Source organism: Lithobates pipiens, unplaced genomic scaffold (genome assembly GCF_037356315.1).
Source record: "Lithobates pipiens isolate NorthernLeopardFrog02 unplaced genomic scaffold, aLitPip1_a1.2 Scaffold_25, whole genome shotgun sequence".
Taxonomy (NCBI): Eukaryota; Metazoa; Chordata; class Amphibia; order Anura; family Ranidae; genus Lithobates; species Lithobates pipiens.
The window spans coordinates 173531196-173554121 of NW_027507787.1; the positions used below are offsets into that span (position 1 = coordinate 173531196).

Genomic DNA, 22926 nt, shown 5'->3' on the forward strand with positions numbered 1-22926 from the left:
GTTGAAACACCCGTGGGTGAACGAACGGACGACCCCATAAACTTCCTGCTTTCCCCAAGCGGAGTTTAGGGTATATGGACAGTACGAACACTTCAGCTCCCCGCTGATAGGACTGTCCTGGACCGACCGATGAACGGTCGGATAGCCGAACGGGGCCAGGGCTCCGCTCGGATGGCTTCAGTTTCACCAACCGAATTTAGCCTTAAGGTTCCTTGGCGGTGTCTCCCCGCCGGAGGAAACACCATAACTGAGGAACGAAGGGAGGAGGAGGCTTAAATTATGAAATTGAAGGCGGTGTTTCCTCAGAGGGGAGGAGCCGGTGTCTCTCTAAGGTGGCTGTCCTGAAAGACGATTGGGGAAAAGTTTGAAGGTTTCCATGGTTAAATCTCTCCTTTGTAAAACAGGTCACATTCAGTATTCCTTTTCTAGGATTCCTGCCCGTGCAGTGTGCTTACAGATGGTGTTTTCCTATCACTCCCGCAGCTGCCTAGCAACAGTCTATAAATGTTAGGACATTTACAGCACAACGGAGATGTTATCCTAAAGTCGCTATATACAGGACACAATGATTTGTACGGAATTTATACCTTTCAATATATTAATAGCATGGCTTCCATTTAAGAGATAAACACATGGGCAATGACAGATATTAGGGTCGTTAAAGTTATTACTGCACCGCATGAGCATGATTTAATGAATACATGGCTGTGGTTAACTCTTTCCTAGTCAGGGTCCTTTTCTGGCAACAAATTCTAAACGAAAGACCTTTCCTTCTCATTTTATGTATTACTGAATATCTAAATCAAAGCACAAGCTAACATCTGTGTTTCATTGCACCAATAACCACAGACAAAGCAGATTTTCCAGAAAATTATAGTATTTTTAAATGCATTTTCCCTTTTATGTCTATGGCCAGCTGAACTAATGACATTGGCTTTAAACGGAGTTCCACCCAAAAGTGGGACCTTTGCTTAACTGTCTCCTCCCCCCACTCTCCTCCAGTGCCACATTTGGCACCTTTCAGTGGGAATATGTACCTGTCCTCACTTCCGGGAGATGGTGCCGCAGCGCCATTCCTCAGAAGTTCGGCCTCCCTGCCTCCTTCCCCCGCCACCGGGCCAATTAGAAAGCGCAGTGCGCTTCATGCACGCACACTAGGGAACCGGCTGTGAAGCCGGAAGGCATCACTGCCATGTTCCCTTACTACGAGTGGCGGCGGCAGCACGCAAGAGCTGCTCCAGAAATTGGCTGGGGTGCTGACATCACGAGAACCCTGGAAAGGTAAGTGTCCTAATATTAAAAGTCAGCAGCTACAGTATTTGTAGCTGCTGATTGTTAATTTTTTTTTCGTGGGTGCCCAGAACTCCTCTTTAATGCTTTCAGAGGAATCCAGTCAATGCTATTTCCCAGATAGCAAGGATAACTTGCCACAAGTTTGTGGCAATGTTAAAGGGGTTGTAAAGGTTCGTTTTTTATTTTCTAAATAGGTTCCTATAAGCTAGTGCATTGTTGGTTCACTTACCTTTTCCTTCGATTTCCCTTATAAATGTTTTTTTTTCTTTGTTTTCTTTGTCTGAATTTCTCACTTCCTGTTCCTCCTCAGTAAGCTGTTCAGTAAGCTGTTCTGGCTGACTAAACACCACTCGGATGATGGTGAGAAGTTTACTGAGGAGAAACAGGAAGTGAGATATTCAGACAAAGAAAAAAAACATTTAGAAGGGAAATCGAAGGAAAAGGTAAGTGAACCAACAATGCACTAGCTCAGAGGAACCTATGTAGAAAATAAAAAACGAACCTTTACATCCCCTTTAAATTTTAAGTTTGTTAACTTGCTGCACATTTTCATTTGACATGTTTGTACACTTGCAGAGCACTTGAAGGACAAGTTCTAGTTGACAGTTTTCCAATTTGTAGCAAATTTGTGTGGCAAGTCTCTAGCAAGAGCAAAGCTGCAGTGGTGAGTCTACAGCAAGAGCTCTGAAAGTCTACTACAGGAAAATTCAGCCACAGTGCCCCTTGTGGCGGGATGACAATATAACTGAACAAGAACTTGCAGCAGACTTGCAGAATGTTTGCAAAGAAAGTTAATCTGGAGTCATGCAATTCGGACTTGCTACAATTTTGCAACAAACTTGTGAAGCCTGGCAGGTCTAGCAATAGCTTAGCAAGTCATTTTCAAACTTGCAGCATGCTTGCTATCTGGGACAGTGCTTGAATAGTAGGGTTGCACTGATATTGTTTTTTTACCAGCAAGTTCCCGCCGAGCGTACACAGATGTGCGTACTCGACTTTTGGGGGTTACACTGGCATGATGCCCGGAGCTGCAGGCATCATCCCGGTACCATTGTTTAGAGCCGAAGATCGGCTATCCAGGGATAACAACCGACGCAGCTAAAAGCCGTTTGGTTGTTATCCCAGAGGAGCTGGAGGGGAGACCCGATCGTACATCTGGTGCTTCTGGCACCTAGGGACAGACTAAAGCCAGAAACGGCTTTGTTCCAGCCACCTGATTGTAAACACACAACGTCACTTCCTGTTTATTCGGCTGCCAATGGCGCTGGTTTTAAAAAAATATACAGTATTCAGATACACCGAAAATGGCGATCTGAATACTTTGAAGTGCAAAGGAGGTATCCCCGATCCCCGAATCCTCCATAAAGAGTACCTGTCACCACCTATTACTGTCACAAGGGATGTTTACATTCCTTGTGACAGCAATAAAAGTGATCACATTTTTTTTTTTTTTTTAAACACAACTTAATAATATAAAAATAAATAAGAATTTTTTTTTAAAGCGCCCCCATCCCCGCGCAGCAAAGAAAATGCATACGCAAGTCGCGCACGCATATGTAAATGGTCTTCAAATCACATATGTGAGGTATCGTCGCGATTGTCAGAGTGAGAGCAATAATTCTAGCACTAGACCTCCTCTGTAACTCTAACCTGGTAATCGTAAAAAAATATACTTGGCGTAACATTATCTTTCACATTATACAAAAAAATTGGGCTAACTTTACTGTTTCATTATTTTAAAATCCATGAAAGTGTCCCTTTTCCCAAAAAGTTGCGCTTATAACACCGCTGCACAAATACCATATGACATAAAATATTACAACAATCGCCATTTTATTCCCTAGATTCTCTACTAAACATATATATAATATATATATGTGTGTGTGTGTGTACTGATACTTTCTTTACTCAACTACTCGCCAATGATAAAAAACCATGGCCCCTTGCGGTGCTTATGAGGCTGGAGGAGATTTAGGAAATTCTGGGACCCTGGTAAACCAGCTTGGAGCGCACACGTGGGTATAGGGTGGAAGTGATGTCAGCTTGGAGGCAGAAACCTATACATCTCCTTCAGCCTTGTGTGCACCGCAAGTGGCCGTCGTTTTCTATCATTGGAGGGGACACTAGGCAGATTTTGATTTGAGGAGATATGTACTTTAATGTTAATTGTTAAAACATTTTTTAATAAATTGCCAATTGCTGCATTAGATGGTGCTTTCCTGTCTTTTTATACTGGGTTCACACAGGAGCAGTGAGGAAAACTGTATGTGACTTGGACAGGAATCACACCGCATTCCTGTTCAAATAGTATGAGGTTCTTTGCAGTGCGATTTGAGCTTATTAATATTGTATGGGCTTAAATTGCACCACAAAGGGTATTGGTTTCAGGTATTGGGAGTACGGGGAGAATTTGTGCGAGTAGGAGTACTCTGTAACATAGGGTGACCAGACATCCCCGGATTGAGGACACTGTCCCCGAACCAAGTCTGTCCCCGGATTTGATTTGTACAGGGGCAATTTGCAATTTCAAAGACAGTCAGTGCAGAATTTAAAAAAAAATCTGATTTACACCCCCCCCCCCCCCCCCGCTGTGCCATTCCTACTAGCTTAGGGGGTGGTGGTGAATTTTTTTCATTATCTGTGCCCCTTTCTGATGATCATGTGCTGGTTGGAGTGGAGAGAATATTTCTTCAGTTTCGGGTGCATGCCCGTTCTGCTCCTGCTCGTATGTTCTTCTGCCTTAGCGCAAGTCCTGGCTAGCCACCTGCCCATCGCCTTGCCTTCCCTGGCGGAGTGATCTTCCTCCGCTTCCCACCCAGTAGTAGCTGGGACCCGGAGAGTAAGGCTTGGCAGGCTGTGAGGCGGGCGGCAATGGGCAGGGAGTCGTTAATTGCCACCATTACTAGTAAAAAAAAAAAAAAAAAATGACCCCGGATTTAATTTAAAAAATCTGTTCACCTTACTGTAACAGCACTGATACCCACATCGGTGCAACCCTAATGAACAGTTTTTCTTCTAAACCAGTTTGTTGTCACACTTTACTGGAAATTCCTGAACTCAAAATCCACATATTTTTGTATATATAATTTAACTGTTTTTCCTGTTGGAATAATCACTACAGTTTCACTTGTTGATAAGTTGGTGATAAACCCCCCGTAATAAAACCTTATTACCTGAGAATCTGACCACCCTCCAAAGTCTCTACCTGGCTTTACTAATGCATTAAGAGTTTAATTGTCTAAGCATTCCTTTGCTAAAACAGCAAAAGTATATTATTATTTTCTTTAAAATTACTGTACTTTTCTTTTTCATGGTTTCCATCAGAAAGGAGTTTTACAAACACAGCTTGCCAGCAAATAATTCTTTAATAATGTAAAGAGTAGAGTATAGTGTGCCTTAATCCACGGCAACCAATCATTATTTTATTAAATATTCCCAATCTCAGATATTCAGTCTCTGGTTTGGCAGTCAGTATAAATGCATTTAAAAGCATTGTGAGCTGTTTTGCTACAGCCATCTGCCAGGCTTTCCAAGACTTTTGAATTGTAATCCATCAACCGCCACATACAAGCCATAGGCTAGCCATACACCATACAAATTTCCTAGATTTACCAAAACCAAATATGAGGTCAAGCCTAAACACTTTCCATGTGTATGCAATCAGGCAGGCCCTTGCACTACATAGTTGAAGGTAAATCTAAATGAAATTTAAAGCGGGGTTCCACCCTAAAGTGGAACTTCCGCTGATCAGAACCCTCCCCCCCTCCGGTGTCACAATTGCCACCTTACAGGGGGGAGGGGGGTGGAGATACCTGTCAAAGACAGGTATTTACACCCACTTCCGGGCATAGACTCCCATGGGAGTCTATGTCATTTCCTTTCCTGCCGCGCTGTCTGCTGGGACACACACGGGTCCCAGTGACAGCGTGGACAATTCCTATTGCGCGGCGCGACTCGCGCATGCGCAGTAGGGAACCGGGAAGTGAAGCCGATTCGCTTCACTTCCTGATTCCCTCACCTAGAATGGTGGCGGCAGCAGCCGAGAGCCGAGCGATCGATCGGCCTCGGCATCGCTGGAACCCGGGACAGGTGAGTGTCCATTTATTAAAAGTCTATAAATACTACAGCTGCTGGCTTTTAATATTTTTTTTTTTTAGGTGGAATCCCTCTTTAATAAGAAAATTGTATAGTGTATGGCCAGCCATACACAGAATCCTTTACCATCCTAAAGGTATCAAACCACTTATTAAAACCTGCTCCCTCATATTCGCCGAAATCTGTATAGGTATAGAAACTTAAATATGAAACAGCATGATTCAACACTAGCCATAACTGGGACCCCTATTTTAGACTGATATTTGGTGGTTGAGTCAGCAATTTAAAGGTGATGAGAGTTGCATCTTTACTGCTGGCTCCTACTCTGACAGCAGTCATTGCGGTCATAAAACTGGGGGGAGGTTATTTACTAAAGGCAAATCCACTTTACACTACAAGTGCAAAGTGCACTTGGAAATGCAATCGCTATAAATCTGTGGATTAGATCTGAAATGAGGGGAAGCTCTGCTGATTTTATCCAATCATGTGCAAGCTAAAATACTATTTTTTTATTTTCCTTGCATGTCCCCCTCGGATCTACAGTGACATCACTTCCAAGTACACTTTCAGTGCAAAGTGGATTTGCCTTTCTTAAAGCGGTGTTCCAGCGGGGAATTTTTTTTATAAAGTCAGCAGCTAAAAAAAAAGTAGCTGCTGACTTTTAATAAGGACACTTACCTTTCCAGGGTGCCTGAGGCCAACCCGTCCCTCGGCTTTCGGGTCCCAGGGTCGCCATCCTCACTAAGGGAAATGGGCAGTGGAGCCTTGCGGCTTCACTGCCCTTTTCCTACTGCGCATGCGCGGGTCGCACGGCGCTTTGTGAATGAGACGTGCTGTGTTAGGAAACACACAGTTCCCAGAACACAGTGTTCCCCATTCCTCAGAACAACGTGAGGAGGAGAGAAAGACCGAAGATCACCGCGGAGTAGGAAGAGGCAGATTAGGAAGACTGCCTAGCAACAGGGGTTTCTGGTAAGGTAAAAACATTTTTATTTTTTAAAATTTTTATTTTTTTAATCTTTTACAAATATTAATGCTGTTTTTTTTAGGGTGGCCCTCCACTTTAAATAACCCCCAGTGTGTATATCTGAGCATCAGAAACAGAAGAACCAGGGACTATGTAATATTGAGAAGGAATATTTTCCCACTGTTGGAGGTAATTGGACAATGATTTATAAGGGCTTTTTTCTTTTCCTCTTGATCAAATGTAAGGTTCTGTTTATGGAGGATTTCCATTATCTGTTGAATTTGATGGTCCTTTTCCAACCTGACTATGTTACTATCAATGTATTAACTATATTGCTTAGTAAGGCTTCTTCCAAGCATACAGTCATGATAACGTCTAAATGTTTGTGTAGAAACAGTCAACACATTAGGACACTTAAATCGGTTGTCTTTTTTACAACTTTTACTTGTAAAAAAAAAATATCTCCTAAACTGTATTCCCCTCGCAATGCGCCACTGACTGCAGCGGCACATGCACACAGGGGATTCTTGGCTGAAAGTCCGGCAGACGTCGGACCCTGCCGGAAAGAAATCTCCCATGCGCATGCGTGGGAGTGATGATATCGGATACCCGGAAGACACGCCGAGGGAACATGTCAGCTCCCTCGGCCTGGATCAGGCTAGATGTCGGGGCCTCGTTCTAAGGTTAGTATTTCATAATGAGCTAGTGTGCGGTGCATACTAGCTCATTATGCCTTTTCCCTTGCAGGTCAGAAAAAAAAAAAAAACTCAGAGGGTTTACTACCGCTTTAAGACCCCTTTCACACTGGGGGGGGGGGGGGGGTTTCAGGTGCTTTAGCGCTGAAAATATCCGCTGCTAAGCGCCTGAAAACTGCTTCTCATTCATTCCAGGGTGACTTTTCACACTGGGGCGGTGCGTTTGCGGGATGTTCCAAAAGGTCCTGCAAGCGACATTTTTTTACGAAGGTTTGGGATCGCTGTATTTAGCGTTTCCAAAATGCCCTGCCCATTGGAATGAATGGGCAGTGCTTCCGAAGCGCCACAACTCGGGAGTTTTTAACCCCTTCTTTGGGGATAAAAGCGTCCCGAAAAGCGTCGCTAAAACGAGTGGTGCTTTAGCACTGACGCGGCCGCAGCCCCAGTGAGAAAGGAGTCTTAAATGCACATTTATATTGGGTAACAAGGGACACATGGTAATGGGGTTCTCCTAGTATTGAAATTAAACCCCTGTTCACGCCAGAGTGACTTGTCATGCGATTTGACAATTCAAATCACATGACAAGTCACGCCCTATTGTCGCTAATGGCAGTGTTCAAATGGGTGCGACACCGACTTTGCGGTGCTGAAATGATTTGAAAAAGTTGTTTCTACACTAATTGAGGTGATTTTGGGTGCGACTTGCATAGACATCTGTGCATGAAGCCGCACAGATGTCTTCCAAGTCGCACCCGAAATCATTGACATTGTGCAATTTCAGATGAAGTTGCGTGATTTCAAAGTCGCATTCAGTGTGAGCGAGGCTTAAAGTTCAACCTGTCCATGCAAGATTCTACTGCTTTTAGTACATTATTTAAGTATGGGTAGACTTAGAATGTAGAATAGACCTATTATTGGATAGAACTTTTAAATAAATTAAATGGAGTAGGAGTCAAAGTCCCAAAATAATATAAAGTATTTTCAAAACAGTTTAATAGTATCCTATAAAAGTCATTAGCTTGATGTAAATAATTGTAGCAACATGTTCATGGTTAAAATATTTATCTATGCATAATTAGCAGATACAAATCCGGAACATATATGGAGGCACTGATGGCTCTTGCAGCGGAGATAAATGAAAACAGCAGGAGAAAGATGGACTGGGCTTCATTGAATCATCGACAATAAAACGCTGCTGTTTTCATTTGTCTCCCCTGCAAGACATGGGAGTGCCTCTATTCCCGGTTTGGATTTCTTTGTGGGTGAACACCTGGGCATTTATCTCACATAGTGTGCGGTCACTACCCTTGGCACTGCATAATTAGTAGATATATATGTGCATTGAGCAGCCATATTTGCGGATTACAAATGCCGGTTCTGCTTCATACTTCTGCTCAGTGTTTTATTTTTCCTCCTTACAAAGTAGTTAGCCATAGATGGCAAGTTTGTTCATTCAGGCTTGGTTCACACTTAGCAGGTTGTAAACCCTTGAGGTTTTTCACCTTAATGCAAACCTCCTGTGATGCAGCTGCCCCCCAGAGCCCCTCCCTTTTACTTACCTGACCCCGGTCTTTCCAGTTATGGGGATGAGCACACCAGCTCCAGCCGGCTTCTCGGGTCCTGATTGGATAGCTTGATAGCAGCGCAGCCATTGGCTCCCACTGCTTTCAATCAAATCCAATGAGGCTGTCCTGCTGTCTGTGTCAATGGATGCAGCAGGACACGGGAGTGCACCCGCACGAGTTCCCCCGAGGGAGAGGGCCTCTCCAACGGGGCACTCGTGAAGAGGAGGAGCCAGGAGCGCCACTGAGGGACCCCAGAATAGGGATGAGCTCAGGCGTGTTCGCATGGACCACGTGCTGAGCCTGCCAGGAAGTCGGCGCAGCGCTGCGCTAATCACAGGCAATGAGACATTGCCCGATCTCAGCAGCCGCACATCGAGGCAATGTCTCACTGCCTGTGATTAGCGCAGTGCTGCGCCGATTTCCTGGCAGGCTCTGCACGTGGTGCAAGTGAACACGTCCAAGCTCATCCCTACCCCAGAAGAGCAGTAGTGTATTTAGGTTTTGTACACTCCCTAATTTAAATATGACCCACCCCTTCCTGTCAAGACCACACCCCTTGCTGTGGGGATACTAGTTCTGAGGGGCAATGGATTCCCTTCATTTGCATAGATTTCCTCTCACTTCCTGTTTGGCTAAGGGGCAGGAAGTGAAGGGAAATCTCTGCAATGGGACAGGGATGGTAAAAAATAAACTGACAGGGGTTATAACCCTTCCTTACTCCAAAATGAAAAAAAAGGGTTGCTTATAGTTCTACTTAAGGCTGGGTTCACACTGCTGCGGGTGGGAGATCCGGATGTGATTCGCACCGCACTGCAGTGCAAATCACATCCAATCTCTGTAGCGATGCGAGTTCAGCCATACAGATAGTATGGCTGAATTCGCATCGCACCCGCCGTAAACTCGCACGGGACCCTTTTTTTGGTCCGCAGCAGAATCGGATCGCCTGGGTGTTCACACCATGCGATCCGATTCCTGTCCGAGTGTGCAGATCGCACTGCGATATGCGGACGGATCTGGGGGTGTCATTAAGATTTCATTGACACTCCCAGCAGTCCGCATAGGGCAGTGTGAACTGCCGGCGGGAGGCATGCAATGCAGGAAAACGCCGCGGATTTGCGGCGTTCCAGCATCGCTACGGTGTGAACCTAGCCTTAAGCACAAATTTCTGATCTAAGAAGCTATAACCATGCCAATGGTGCATCAGAAAACATTGAGGACGTTTTGTGGTCCAGGATGAGAGGACAGTCAAAATTAAAAGTGACGGCCCCCCACAGTTGCGGAATGCCAGCTGCCCACATACTGGAAGCAGTGCCACTGCTTTATGGGGGTGCTAGACTAATTTGCCTCTCGGCCCAGTCCGCCCCATAAGACTGGTGCTACACTAACATTGTAGAGCAAGCCGTCTGGGACTCTTTCTGTGCTGCCCTAGGCCTGGGCCTTGTCGGCCTAGGCCAGGATACAGCATTGTAGAAAAGGAGGATCGGGGCCACTCTGTGCAAAACCAACTTCACAGAGGAGTATGATGTGTTTGTTTATAAAAAAAAAATCTTTACATATCCTTTATGCAAATTGGATGCGTGTTTCAAGGCATTCAGTTTGCATTACAGGAGAGTGTGCCCAGCTCACAATGGAGTTGGTTCACACACCTCCGAGGTGGCCGCAGCCTGGATTGCAGAAAGGATCCTGTGCGTCTTTGGTTTCCGATTCAGGTGCAAATTCAGGCAGAAATTTGGACCCGATTTGCACCCGAATTGGTGTACAGGGATGCACCGGACCCCATGCTGTGAGCTGCGGCCACACCAAGTGAGAACCCAGCCTCAGCCAGATTCCTCCACACACACAAACAAGGCGGAGGAAGGAATCCCACAACAGGGATGTTGTATTCTGACAGTGGGACCCACCTGCAGCAGCCGATCAAGAATAATTTACCAACATGTTCACTCAACATAATTTGATCAAACAATTGACTTCTGTTGATCGGGGGCAGCCACACACTGTGTATGATCAGTGTATAGCTAGCTTTTGAGTCATCTGACTCAATGAGTTAGGCTCGATTCACATATATGCATGTTGCTTTTGAGCGTTTTTGCAGTGCTTTTTGAGGTGCTGGTTGTGTTTTTGGACACGCGTTTTTGCCACGTTTTGCGCTTTTATATTTTTTTATACACTGTGGTTGCTTAGCAACCAGCTATATACAGTGAAAAAAACTGGAAAAAAAAACCCCGCAAACCGCAGCAAAAACGCGGTAGTTGCGTTTTTGGTGCAGGTCCATTGACTTCTATTACATGCAAAACGCTGCATTTTGCATGAAAAAAAGTCCCCGACCCTTTCCAAAAACGCAGAGGCACAAAAATGCATTGATGTGAACATGTTCTATAGGAACCCATGTTAAAATGTCCCTGCATTGCTGCAAAATGCATCAAAAAACACATTAGTGTGAATCAAACCTTAGGCTGGATTCACACCTATGCATTTTTAGTGCTTTTTGCATTTTGCAGATTTTCACTACAGAATGTGTTCCATAGGAAGCCACGTTAAATGGACTGTAGTGCAAATCTGCAAAATGCAAAAAGTGCCAAAAATGCATAGGTGTGAATCCAGCCTAACGCTTTGCATATTCCAGGTGTATTTTGTGTTTTTTTAATACAGATTTTTGATCCATTGAAGTCTATGGAACCAAAAAAAAACTCCCTGGCCCTTTCTATAAAATGCACAGATGTGAACTACATCCATAGGAAACCATGTTAAATGGACTGTAGTGTGTTTCTACAAAACTGAAATGCACAAAAAAAAAAAAAAATGCATAGGTGTAAAGCAGGCCTCAAATACAATACTGTGTGTCTAGCATCTTATGTTAAAAGGACAGAATTTTTGCACAGATCCTCCTAGTCCTGCCTTTCCTGACCAGGGCTGTGGAATCCTAGGATTCCTCAAGAGGATGCTAGGCGTCGCTTGTGCAATGCGCAATTTCTGACTCCCAAATAAGTAACCATACCTCCCAACTAGGGATGAGCTCAGGCGTGTTCGCATGGAACACGTGCAGAGCCCACCAGGCAGTCGGCAGGGCGCTGCACTAATCACAGGCGGTGAGACATTGCCCCGATGTGCAGCTGTAGAGATTGGGCAATGTCTCATTGCCTGTGATTAGTGCAGCACTGCACCGACTTTCTGGTGGGCTCTGTGCGTGTTCCATGCAAACACACCTGAGCTCATCCCTACTCCCAACATTTTGAGATGGGAATGAGAAACACCTACTAGCACATATATTTAGGCAAAGGACATGCCCCCCTGTCACACCCCCTTAAAGGAGAATTAACCCAAAAAAAGGTTAATTAAATCCACAAGGGCTTTTTTTACCACTATTATTCCTTTATATTGCCTTTTAAAATGTACAAATTCATCAATTTAGAAATTGGATGAAAGGTTTTGCGCTGGGAAACACTTTTTGAAAGATAAAAACTGCATTTTATATACAACTATATAGATCAGACGAAAATGAGGGACAAATGAGGAGGAATGAGGGACATTGCGCCAAATCAGGGACAGTTGGGAGCTACGAAGTAACCACTGACAACTTACACAGCAGGACTGTTGGCCCCAGTGACTTCACTGCTGTAACCACTGGCCAGAGCACCACATAAAAGAAGCAAGTTATCAGGTGAGTAAAAGTCCTTTTTATGAGCACCTTAGGCAAAAATTTGCATTTATTCTTTGCAGTACTGGTGGAGCTCCACTGCAAGAGTAGATTGTTCAGTGCCATGGAGTTCAGCTTTAAGTGCTGGTTCACACTATTGTGATGCGAGAACCCTGCGAATCAACTACGGGTTCCCACATCGCACCCGACACACACGGCAGTTCACACTGCCATATGCGAACTGCTGGGGAGTGCCATTATATGTTAACGACACCCCCATTTCAGCTTGCATATCGCACTGCGAACTGACACATCGGACATGAATAGGATCGCATATGTGTGAACACACAGGCGATCCGATTCTGGTCCGAACAGAAAAAAGGCTCCTCTGCGTGTTTTCACTGAATACGGTGTGATATCAGCCATACTATCTGTATGGCTGACATCGCACTGCACAGACATCGCATGTAATGTGAAAAGCAGTGCACTGCGCATTACATGCGATGTCTGCCATTGCAATAGTGTGAACCGCAGCTAAATAAGGGAAAGAAGACCCCTTTCACACCGGGGTGCTTTGCAGGCGCTACAGTGCTAAAAATAGCGCCTGCAAAGCCCCCTGAAACAACCGCTGCTTTGTCTCCAAAGCTGCTTTACCACCGACGCAACTCCCGTCCCAGTGTGAAAGGGGCCATATGGGACAGAAGGCTTGAAAAACATATGAAAGTGATATCAATAATAAGTTAAACATTGCACATACAACTAGGAATATATGCTCTTTGAAAATAGACCATGCTTTCTCTTTAAAAAAAACTTTTGTCCAGCTGTACTCAGTAATGCAGCAGGCCATCAAACATCAATCCGCTATGGTTGTCATGTGATGTTCCAGTATCTCTGTGATTTATCTTCCCTGCAATTTACTCTTCTAATTTCTGTGGATTAGATCATTGCAATTGCTTCCAGGTGCATTTTTTTTCCTTTTGCTGATGGAATAAAATGACTAACATGCAATGTTTATATTGCTTATCCCTGAGCAAATACAGACGGTATAAACTCCAGTCCTCAAGGCGCCCCGACAGGTCATGTTTTAAGGATTCCCTTCAGATAAAACAGCTGTGGTAATTACTAAGGCAGCAAAACTGATCAAATCACCTGTTCAAAATAATGGAGAGCCTGAAAACATGACCTGTTGGGGTGCCTTGAGGACTGGAGTTGAGAGACATTGGTATATCTACTCATAGGCCAAGTTTGCACTTGTGTTTGGGGCAGTTTAAAAAAAAAAAAGGCAGTTGAGCTGTGTTTTTAGTGCAGCCCCCTCTTACCTGCGCCCTTAAGCTGCAAAAACAGTCAGACGGGGTTGCATACAAGCTGAAGCTGTGATGCTTTGCTCTATGTAGGGTTGCCACCTGTCCAGGATTCACCCGGACAGTTCGGGTTTGGAATCATGCGTCCGGGATTTAGACTGCCTGAAACCCGGACACATTAGTTAGACTGGACTATGGCTTCCCAGCAGGGTTGCTGGCTGCAGTTGTCTAAGCTGAAAGTGTCTGTTACACTCTTTCACACTGCTCAAAGGCAGCACTAACCTCCCCCCCCCCCCCCCGAACCACACACACAGATGGGAGAGAAGAGAGGGCTCGATCAGCACCTCTTCCCCCACCCCTACCCCTCTGGGTCTGCCCACACTCCAATCCCTGGCGCTGTGCCTCAGAAAAGGAAAGTTGGAAAGGAAAGAGTTCAACAGCCTCAGATTCACCTGGATGAGAGACGCTGACTGCCAAGGGGTGAGTGAGCTCACCATCCATCCCTGTCTGTGACTGAAGTCTCCCCCCTTCTCTCTCCTGCCTCTGAGTGAGTACACTAAGGTAAATCAGGGTTCTCAGAGCACCCCTTACATCAGATTTCCCCTTTAAACCAGAGGCCACAGTGTTCCCCCTTACATTAGAGTCCTCTCCGTACATCAGAGTTCTCAGTGTTCCCCCCTTACATCAGGGTTCCCAGAGCATCCCTTATGTTAGAGTCCCCAGAGTTCTCCCTTACATCAGAGTCTGCAGAGTCCACCCTTACAGTGAAAGGGAACTCAGCGAGTTCAGATGTAAAAAGTGGAACTCTGTGGGCTCTGATGTAAAGGAGAACTCTTGTTATTAACTTCATATGATTAGAAATGTAATTTAATAGCAAAATATATGTATAGTTTTTACTATAAAAAAAATTGGCATGCTCCGCTAAAGTGTTCGGGTTTGACTTGAACAAAAGGTGGCAACCCTAGCTCTATGGCAAGTCAAAAATTATACCCCCTGCAACGTTTGGCAAGCCATGCCATAACTACCCTACAACCACATGCAATGCACAGTTGCTGCGCGGTGGTGTTGCTTCCGGAGGTTAAAACAGGCAGTGAGGAGTCTACATAAGGTCTCCCAGCCACCTGGCAAATACCCTCTGAAAAGTGATCCACCACACCAATAAGGACATATCAATTTTCAGAGGGCAATGATATTGTAAATGAGCCCTTAAGTCTCATGCACAGGGCTACAACGGGACCTTTCAGCATTAATCAGGAGTTTGTCTGCCCAGGAATCACTGGTGCAGCACACAGCCCACTGCCAGCAGTCTGTCAAAATGAATGGCTGAAATATGCAGCGTCTGCACACCAATACGTGCATATTTGAGCATTACTTGTGTACAGGGACTAATGTGCTGCCTGATTACAGACGGACTTTTTAAAAGTAATTTTAGTAAATAGAAAACAAGACCAGAGTGCTGTAGAACAAGCTGAATAGTAAAGTGAACAAATAAGTAGGTATTGCATACTCTTGGAACTCAAATTGATTCAATAGAAATGTCGCAGTACCCTCATCCCAGGGCAGACCGACTGAATGGCCATGGGTGGCGATTTCTGTAGGAGGTGTGAGGACTGTCTATCAGGGGTCTCAAACTGGCGGCCCTCCAGCTGTTGCCAATCTACAAGTCCCATCATGCCTCAGCCTGTGGGAGTCATCCTTGTAACTGTCAGCCTTGCAATTCCTCATGGGACTTGTAGATTCGCAACAGCTGGAGGGCCACCAGTTTGAGACCCCTGTTCACGATCGTTCTTGTGGGTGTGATACTTGTGTTTTAGCACTCAAGATCCGTACACAGAAAAATACCGCTTTCAAAGCAACCGTTCGTTCTGATCGTTAGTACACAGCTTTCGAGAGCCGATCAGGATAAGGCATGCAAAATTATCTGATGGGATAACCATAGAAAGTTTTCTCGTATGATACCAGATTGTATGATTGTCATTTAATCAGTACAGTTTTCTTGCGAAAAATACATTATGAATTTTTATACTATCGTATATCGAACCGTATGAGAATTTTTATAACTTTAGTAATCGCTTAATTTTCGTTGAGATGAACATGCAAAAAAAAAAAAAACAGACGGTCATTCGTCCAATTATCTCCTTGTGTGTACCAGGCCTAAGCAGAAAAGGAATACAGAAAACACACTTTTTTACATGTTACGTGCCATTGCCAATCAGCAGAGAAAAATCAGGTGTTTTGATGCCTAATAATAAAACTCCAACGCTGTATCAGGCTCTGTGCCTGGACACTGCAGGTCCATCATTCAACGCATTTGCACCAGTGCTAAATTAATAGCATATTTGATTTTTTTTTATATATATATTTTAGAACCCCTCTCAGTTTTTATTTTTTTATTTGCTATCTGTGTCCCATTCAGGAGGTTTTCCTTAACTTCCTGTCTTGCAGACACGCAGAGGGCGAGAGGCAATCTCTCTACGTCTTTCTAAAGTGTGCCCATTGGCAGATTCCCGCCACTCTTCCTGTTCTGGTGACAGCTCAGAATTTTAAATTTTTCCTCAGTTTCAACTGTAGTGACAATGATCACCAGGACAAACAGATGGTACATTTTCCTAGCAGGGACACAGACAGCATGACAAAACCTGGCAGGCAATCTAACCCCTCACCACTGTATAAAAAAAAAGAAAAAAAGTTGTTGTTTTTTTGTTTGTTTTTTAGATTTAGTCTAAATATGGATATGGACACCTACCTAAACAGAGACCTGTTGAATGCTGCATGCATGCTACATTCCTTACATAGAGTACCATTGAGTTTTTGAGAAAGAAGGGGGGGGGGGGGGTGTTGTAGCAAAGATTCTATTTAAAACAGAATTCTATTTAAATAAAACTATTGGCCTCCTTTCATAAAGACATGTAACACATTCTGTGGTTTGTGGTTTTGCAGTGAATAATTAATCGATGTGTATATTTTGTCATTTTGAAAACATCCCTCAAGCATCTGCCTTTTGGAAGAATAAGAGACCATTAACTTCTTTGGTGGGCATTAAAGCACACTTTAGATGAGATGTCCCTGGAAAGTTGGAAATTTCTCATGTCCTGCTGAGTCCACGGAACAGGAAGTAAAGGGAAATCTCTCTAATGAAACACAAATGGGAAAAGAATTGGCTCCCCTACTATTTCAAAAATCAAAAAAAAGTTTTGGCCTTAGGTATACTTTAAGGATTATAGAAAACAAACAAAAGATAGCTGGTGTCACTGGTTTAAGCACATTTTATGGTTTTAAATACCACAGTAGAAAGAGTAATCATGCAATAACTAATAGAAACAATTAAAACATCAGCTCTCAGCAGCCTAGGGAAGGTTAATTAAAAAAATAATTATTTTTTTCCACAGTATTTAGTTTCTGATGGGACAAAATGTACTACTACTTTGTCCCATCTTCCTGAGTGCCCTGTAATGGTAGCTGCGATATCTGATAAGGCCGTACACACGATCTGACTTTTTGACAACAAACATACAAATTAGCTGTTTTGGAGCAACATCCGACCGTATTTATGCTCCGTCGGACAAACTTTTTCGATTTTCATCGGACTTTTGTTGGCTGTGAAAACAAACAACCTTTTTGACAACATAAGTCCGATGGAGCAAAGTCCAATCGTGACTTTAAAAACACGCATGCTCAGAACCAATGCAAAAGATCAGACAACAATACAGAAGTTGACCAAAGGTGGCGCTGGAGTAATTGAACGTCCTCTTTTGAAGCGTCGTCAGTACGTTGAAACGTCACTACGTTCGTGTTTGTTGCCTAAAAAGTCTGATCGTGTGTATGCAATACAAACTTACGGTCAACGCTCTTTGTACAAAAGTCCACGGGAAAGTTTGTACAAAGTCTGATCGCGTGTATGAGGCTATAGAGAGCTGACTGTTGGCTCACAGCGAACACCACAGCTAGCAGGGAGATTTTTGGTAGCAAGTCTAAAGCCCCATACACACTATCAGATTTTCTGTTGATTTTTTTCCTTCAGATTTACCAAAACCATATAATATGAGGTCAAACCTTAGGAGTTTCAATTTGTATGCAATCAGACATTCCCTTGCACTACATGGTTTTGGTAAATCTGAAGACAAAAATCAGCAGAAAATCTGATAGTGTGTATGAGGCTTTAAGGCCCATACACACGATGCGAAAATCGGAAGTAAAATTTCGTCCGATGAACGATCTGACGATTTTCGGATCATTAGTATGATGCTTTCAACAGCCGGTTCCGATTTTTCGTCCAACAAAAAACAAAATGTGCAGACTATAAAATTTTTGTCGTACGTGAGCTCAACGTCCAATTTTCGTTTAATTTGTATGGTTTTCATGCGAAAAAAAACAAGACTATGCATGTCCAAAAACTAAAGAACACATATAAAACAATTCAACACACGATGTCCCTTCTGAAGTTGTATTCTGTCTTACGAGAATTTTCATATGGTGAGTAACCTCTTCACTTTCGACATGAGACTAGCATGCAACAAAAAACGGACAAATGGTCATCCAAAAATCTGATCGTGTGTACGAGGATTTAGGTAACCAGCACTTGTCTGAAGGAAAAACTGCCACAATGAATGCATAAGGAGGTAAGGCTGACATGAATTCCTCTTACCACGGCTTCCCACAGGCAAGTGCTGGGAGCCAGAGACAATCGCTAATCGCTTGCTACCCCTGGTGTTGGACAGCTATTTGCCAAGGTGGAGGTGCCCTGTCCAAATTTGCAGACACCTAGTAAGATGGGACAAAGGAGTACTACCTGTACCTTATCCCATCAGAAACCAAATACTGTAAAAAAAAAAAGTGATCTTCCATACTTTAAGCTTACATCTTAGTAGCAGTTATCTGAATTTGCAGCATTTTATAAAATGAAGCCAGGTTTGGTTGTGGCGTATGGCTGTGTACAAAATTTGAATAATGGTAAACAATTAAAACTTTATTCTGCCCAAAACTTTGAAACTAAGCCCCTTAGGTTGTCTGTAGGTACCTCCCCCTCTTTGCTGTACCTATGCAAATATACACTTGCCTTACCTGGCGGTAATGCTGGTAAGCTGGTAGGCCTAGTTGCCTATACCTGATAATTGAAGTTTTTCAGTAGGATATGGCATTGAGGTTAATAGGGGGGCACAACATCAGTTTAAAGGTTTTGGGCAGGGTACAAGTTTTACTGAACTTCATTACACTAGCCATATTACGAGATACGTATGTGCAGAACATAAGTATGTACAAATTTGATTATTTGGGTATGAAACAGATGAACAGAAATTATGAGGAATTAGACAATTTATTATGAAAAATCCAGATACAGTTCAGTTTTTTATCAATCCTGTCTTGCTACAAAACTTTAACACTTTGTCTGGAAATGTACACACTTACCACCTAATTTAGGGCATGCATGCTCCCAATGAAGAAGATCACACACACACACCACATCTATTGGCACTTCACCAATGCAACCAATACGTTATGGCTTGCCAAGCTATCAGGCACATTGCTATGTATGACTGTAGTGAACAAAAGTGCAGGTTTATGTGCACTGCAAACTCCCCAAATGCCATGACAGGGAAAAAATCAATTCAGAGGCTTCTCCTCCCATATGATTTATAAGTCAAAAGTGCAAACTGCAAACCATGGAAAGCCATACATACCTACTAAGCAAACAACCAGAAGGACCACATGACAATCTTATATACACAGGCCTGACGTTGTACTGGTTTGTATTACTGAGCCCTTTCACAAGCTTCCCCCATCTCATCCAGTATTAAAGTGTATTGTATTTGTACTGTCTACCCTCAAGTTGTAAAGCTCTGTGTAAACTGTTGGTGCTATATAAGGCTGGATTCACATCTATGCAGTTTTAGTGCTTTTTGCATTTTGCAGATTTGCACTACAGAACATGTTCCATAGCAAACCATGTTAAATGGACTGTAGTGCAAATCTGCAAAATGCAAAAAGCACTAAAACTGCATAGGTGTGAATCCAGCTTAAAATCCTGTATAATAATAATAGTTATAAGGCCTGGTTCTCACCTGTGCATTTTCAGTTTTGCAAAAACACACTACAGTCCATTTAACATGGTTACATATGGATGCAGTTCACATCTATGCATTTTATTGTTTTTGGTTCCATAGATTTCAATGGATCAAAACGTGTATTGAAAAACGCAAAATACACCTGGAATATGAAAACTGCAACCAGCATAGGTGTGAACCAGGCCTCATGAGAGATTTATTATGTTTCCTACACAGTAATGCTGGCCATACATTATACAATTTTCTTCTATAGATATCCTTTAGATTTACCAAAACCATATAAAATGAGGTCAAATCTAAACACTTTCAATTTGTGTGCAATCAGACAGGCCCATGTACCACACAGTTGAAGGTAAATCTAAAGGAAATTAAATAAGAAAATTGTATGGTGTATGGCCAGCTTTAGGCTGGATTCACACCTATGCAGTTTTAGTGCTTTTTGCATTTTGCAAATTTGCACTATAGTCCATTTAAAATGGTTTCCTATGGAACATGTTCTGTAGTGCAAATCTGCAAAATACAAAAAGCACTAAAAATGCATAGGTGTGAATCCAGCCTAAAGGCAATGTTTGCATCAGGTCACACAGATATTTTTACAATGTGTTGAGAAATCTCTATGTGTAAAAAAAAAAAAAAACTTTTGATGGTCAAGAGCTCTTATAGTCAACCCCACACTGACCAATAGTCTCATCACATGCAGGTATGAGATTGGCTTTGTCCACTCTAATGCCCTGTACACACGGTTAGGTTTTCCGACAAAAAATGTGCGATCGGACTGTGTTGTCGGAAATTCCAATCGTGTGTGGGCTCCAGCGGACTTTTTCCGTCTGAATTTCCGACACAAAGTTTGAGATCTGGATCTCAAATTTTCCGACAACAAAATCCGATTGTTTCAATTCCGATCGTGTGTGGACAATTCCGACGCACAAAGTGCCACGCATGCTCAGAATAAATTACGAGATGGAAGCTATTGGCTACTGGCCTCTTTATAGTCTTGTCATACGTGTTATACGTCCCCTCGTTCTGAACGATAGGATTTTCCGACAACTTTGTGCAACCGTGTGTATGCAAGACAAGTTTGGGCCAAAATCTGTCTGCAAAAATCTGACGGATTTTGTCGTCGGAATGTCCGACCATGTGTACAGGGCATAATTGACCATCCATATAAGTACACAGCGAAAAGCAATAAGCTTGCAAGAAACATTGAAAATGATAAAAAAATAACTGCTCTTCGGTTTCTGTGATTTGTCACACTTTGCCTAATTAAATAAACCCAAAGTCATTAACAAATGTACCCTATGTCAGTTTTTACTAGACATATTAGCATGCAGTGAGCTGTGCTTCAAGAGTTATATAAATCTGAGTGCTGCATTTCTCAGCCTATTCTGCTACTAACAGCTAATACACTGAATGTCAGAGCACCTCCTTCACCAGCCTAGGGAGCTGCAGAGCCTTGTGTAGCTGATGCACTCAATTTAATTATATGTGCCTCTGATTATACAAGCGGTCAGGGTCTCAGGCACTTTGCAGCAGTGCCATTTTATAGAAGGACAAGAGTGCATATTACACAGGTGACTTCATTCAGACAATACACTCTAATATCTTCTGCTTGAAGACACATATGTTAAACAATAAAGCTTGCTTGCTTACAGCAGCTGCAGAGACGGGATGTGCAAAAAACTTCCCTCTGGGATTTCTGTAAATTCAGATCTCACAAAGGACCTGCAAAATAAAGAAATATAGAAATGCATAAAAAAAAAAAAATCAAAAAGTAAAATGTATCATTTTGTTTTTTTCAAATAATGAAGTGTCAGGCTTATACAAGCTTATTCAGTAAAGAACGATGTGCAGTAAGCAACAATCGACGTGATGAGATCTAGTTGCTTGGGGTTACACTACTTTGGACACCACCAATGCTCTTTGCCTTTTTCTTTTGCTGAGTTCTTCTTTATTACCTAACAAAGAATTTTCTAGGATGCTTATAGCTGAGCAAATCATTTACAAAAATGACAGGTAGTGAGAGACCTGTCCAGTTCTAGATCACCCACCATTGGCATCTATCACAACTACCCTTTCCAACTTGACCGAAGCTCTGTTATGGCACAAACAATGAAGGATAATGCCGATGGTGAAATTCCAACTCTTATATTTTGTAAAAAAATTACACATAAAGCTAGTAAAATAAAACATATTGCTACTAAAGCCACATAGAAAATGTTTTCTCGAGCAATGCACTAACACATCATGCATGTAATATTAACCTGTAAGTCAAGGCTTGACAGTAGTACATAAAATCATACAGTGAAGTAGTAAATGCTTACAGCCCCTTACAGTGAGATAACGTCAGGAAGGAAGGTGCGAGGGATAGTCTTGGCATTTTCACATAAGGCATTGTCTTTGGTACAAGTACACCAGGTTGGGCATTTTGACTTGATTGGCTTTCTCCCTTCAGTCTTGTTTATTAGCAAAAGAGCAAAGAAGATGCAAAGGAAGATGGCAATCCTTCTAGGTGGTCTTCTACCATTCCCCATCCTCCAGGTGTTCGGTGACTGCAGCCAGTAAGATGGATAGCCCAAACCATGAACAGCAACTATTCTAAGGCCAATGCAAGGATCTCCTTCTTCATTTGCCGTCTTCCTCTCCTTAGCTACTGGCTTGCTGCGAAAGACCTGCAGCTTTATCAGAAAGCAGTGTGTGTATGTGCGCACAGGGGGCAGTGGGAAGACTAGAGCTGTGCTGTGTGATGGGGAATATCCCACTGCCTTGCAATAGGAGCAAGAACAAGGGACACATGCATTGCCATGTAAATATCAAGCTCACACAGCAGCAGAATGCCAAGTGATGTCATTTAGAAAATGCACAGCCTGCTGATTTCAAAGGGAGGCCCTTTCCTTGTGAACCAAAAATAGTACAGCATTATGTCTTGCCGGGGCTGAGAGGAGGGGAGGGAATTCATCATTTTCACTGAATCCCTTCACGGTGTAATCCTATGGGAACCTTTTCTTATATATTGCAGGACATTGAGAAGAGAAGACAGAGGTAGTCTCTGCTTAAAGGTACCCAAAGATACAGAATAAATGCCCATCAATGGGGCATACAGCATCTACCATTTATGTCACCCAAGAATGCTTTTCATTAATAAATGTTAATTTCATTCTGCAGCATAGCATAAAGCACCAAAGTACAATAGGGCAGTTTTCGAGCCAAAACGGGTACATCAACATAAACAAAGAAATACACAGATATGCCTAAAAGTATTGATCCCTTTTGAGAGATATCAAATCAGATATATCGGGAAATTAACTTAATTGTAT

At 43.0% G+C, this 22926-nt stretch overlaps 1 protein-coding gene across 2 annotated transcripts in view; it reads right to left on the reverse strand.

Moving 5' to 3' along the window:
* LGI1 (leucine rich glioma inactivated 1) overlaps nt 1-22463 on the reverse strand; it is an 81436-nt gene extending 58973 nt beyond the window's left edge. For both annotated transcript variants that reach the window (XM_077455187.1, XM_077455185.1), the window contains exons 1-2: nt 21944-22463; nt 21263-21334 (exon numbers count right to left, since the gene is read on the reverse strand). In XM_077455187.1, coding sequence (XP_077311313.1) covers nt 21263-21334; nt 21944-22143 — 272 coding nt within the window. In that variant the 5' untranslated portion in view covers nt 22144-22463. The remainder of the gene's footprint in view (nt 1-21262; nt 21335-21943) is intronic.
* Between the last annotated feature and the right edge of the window lie 463 nt (nt 22464-22926).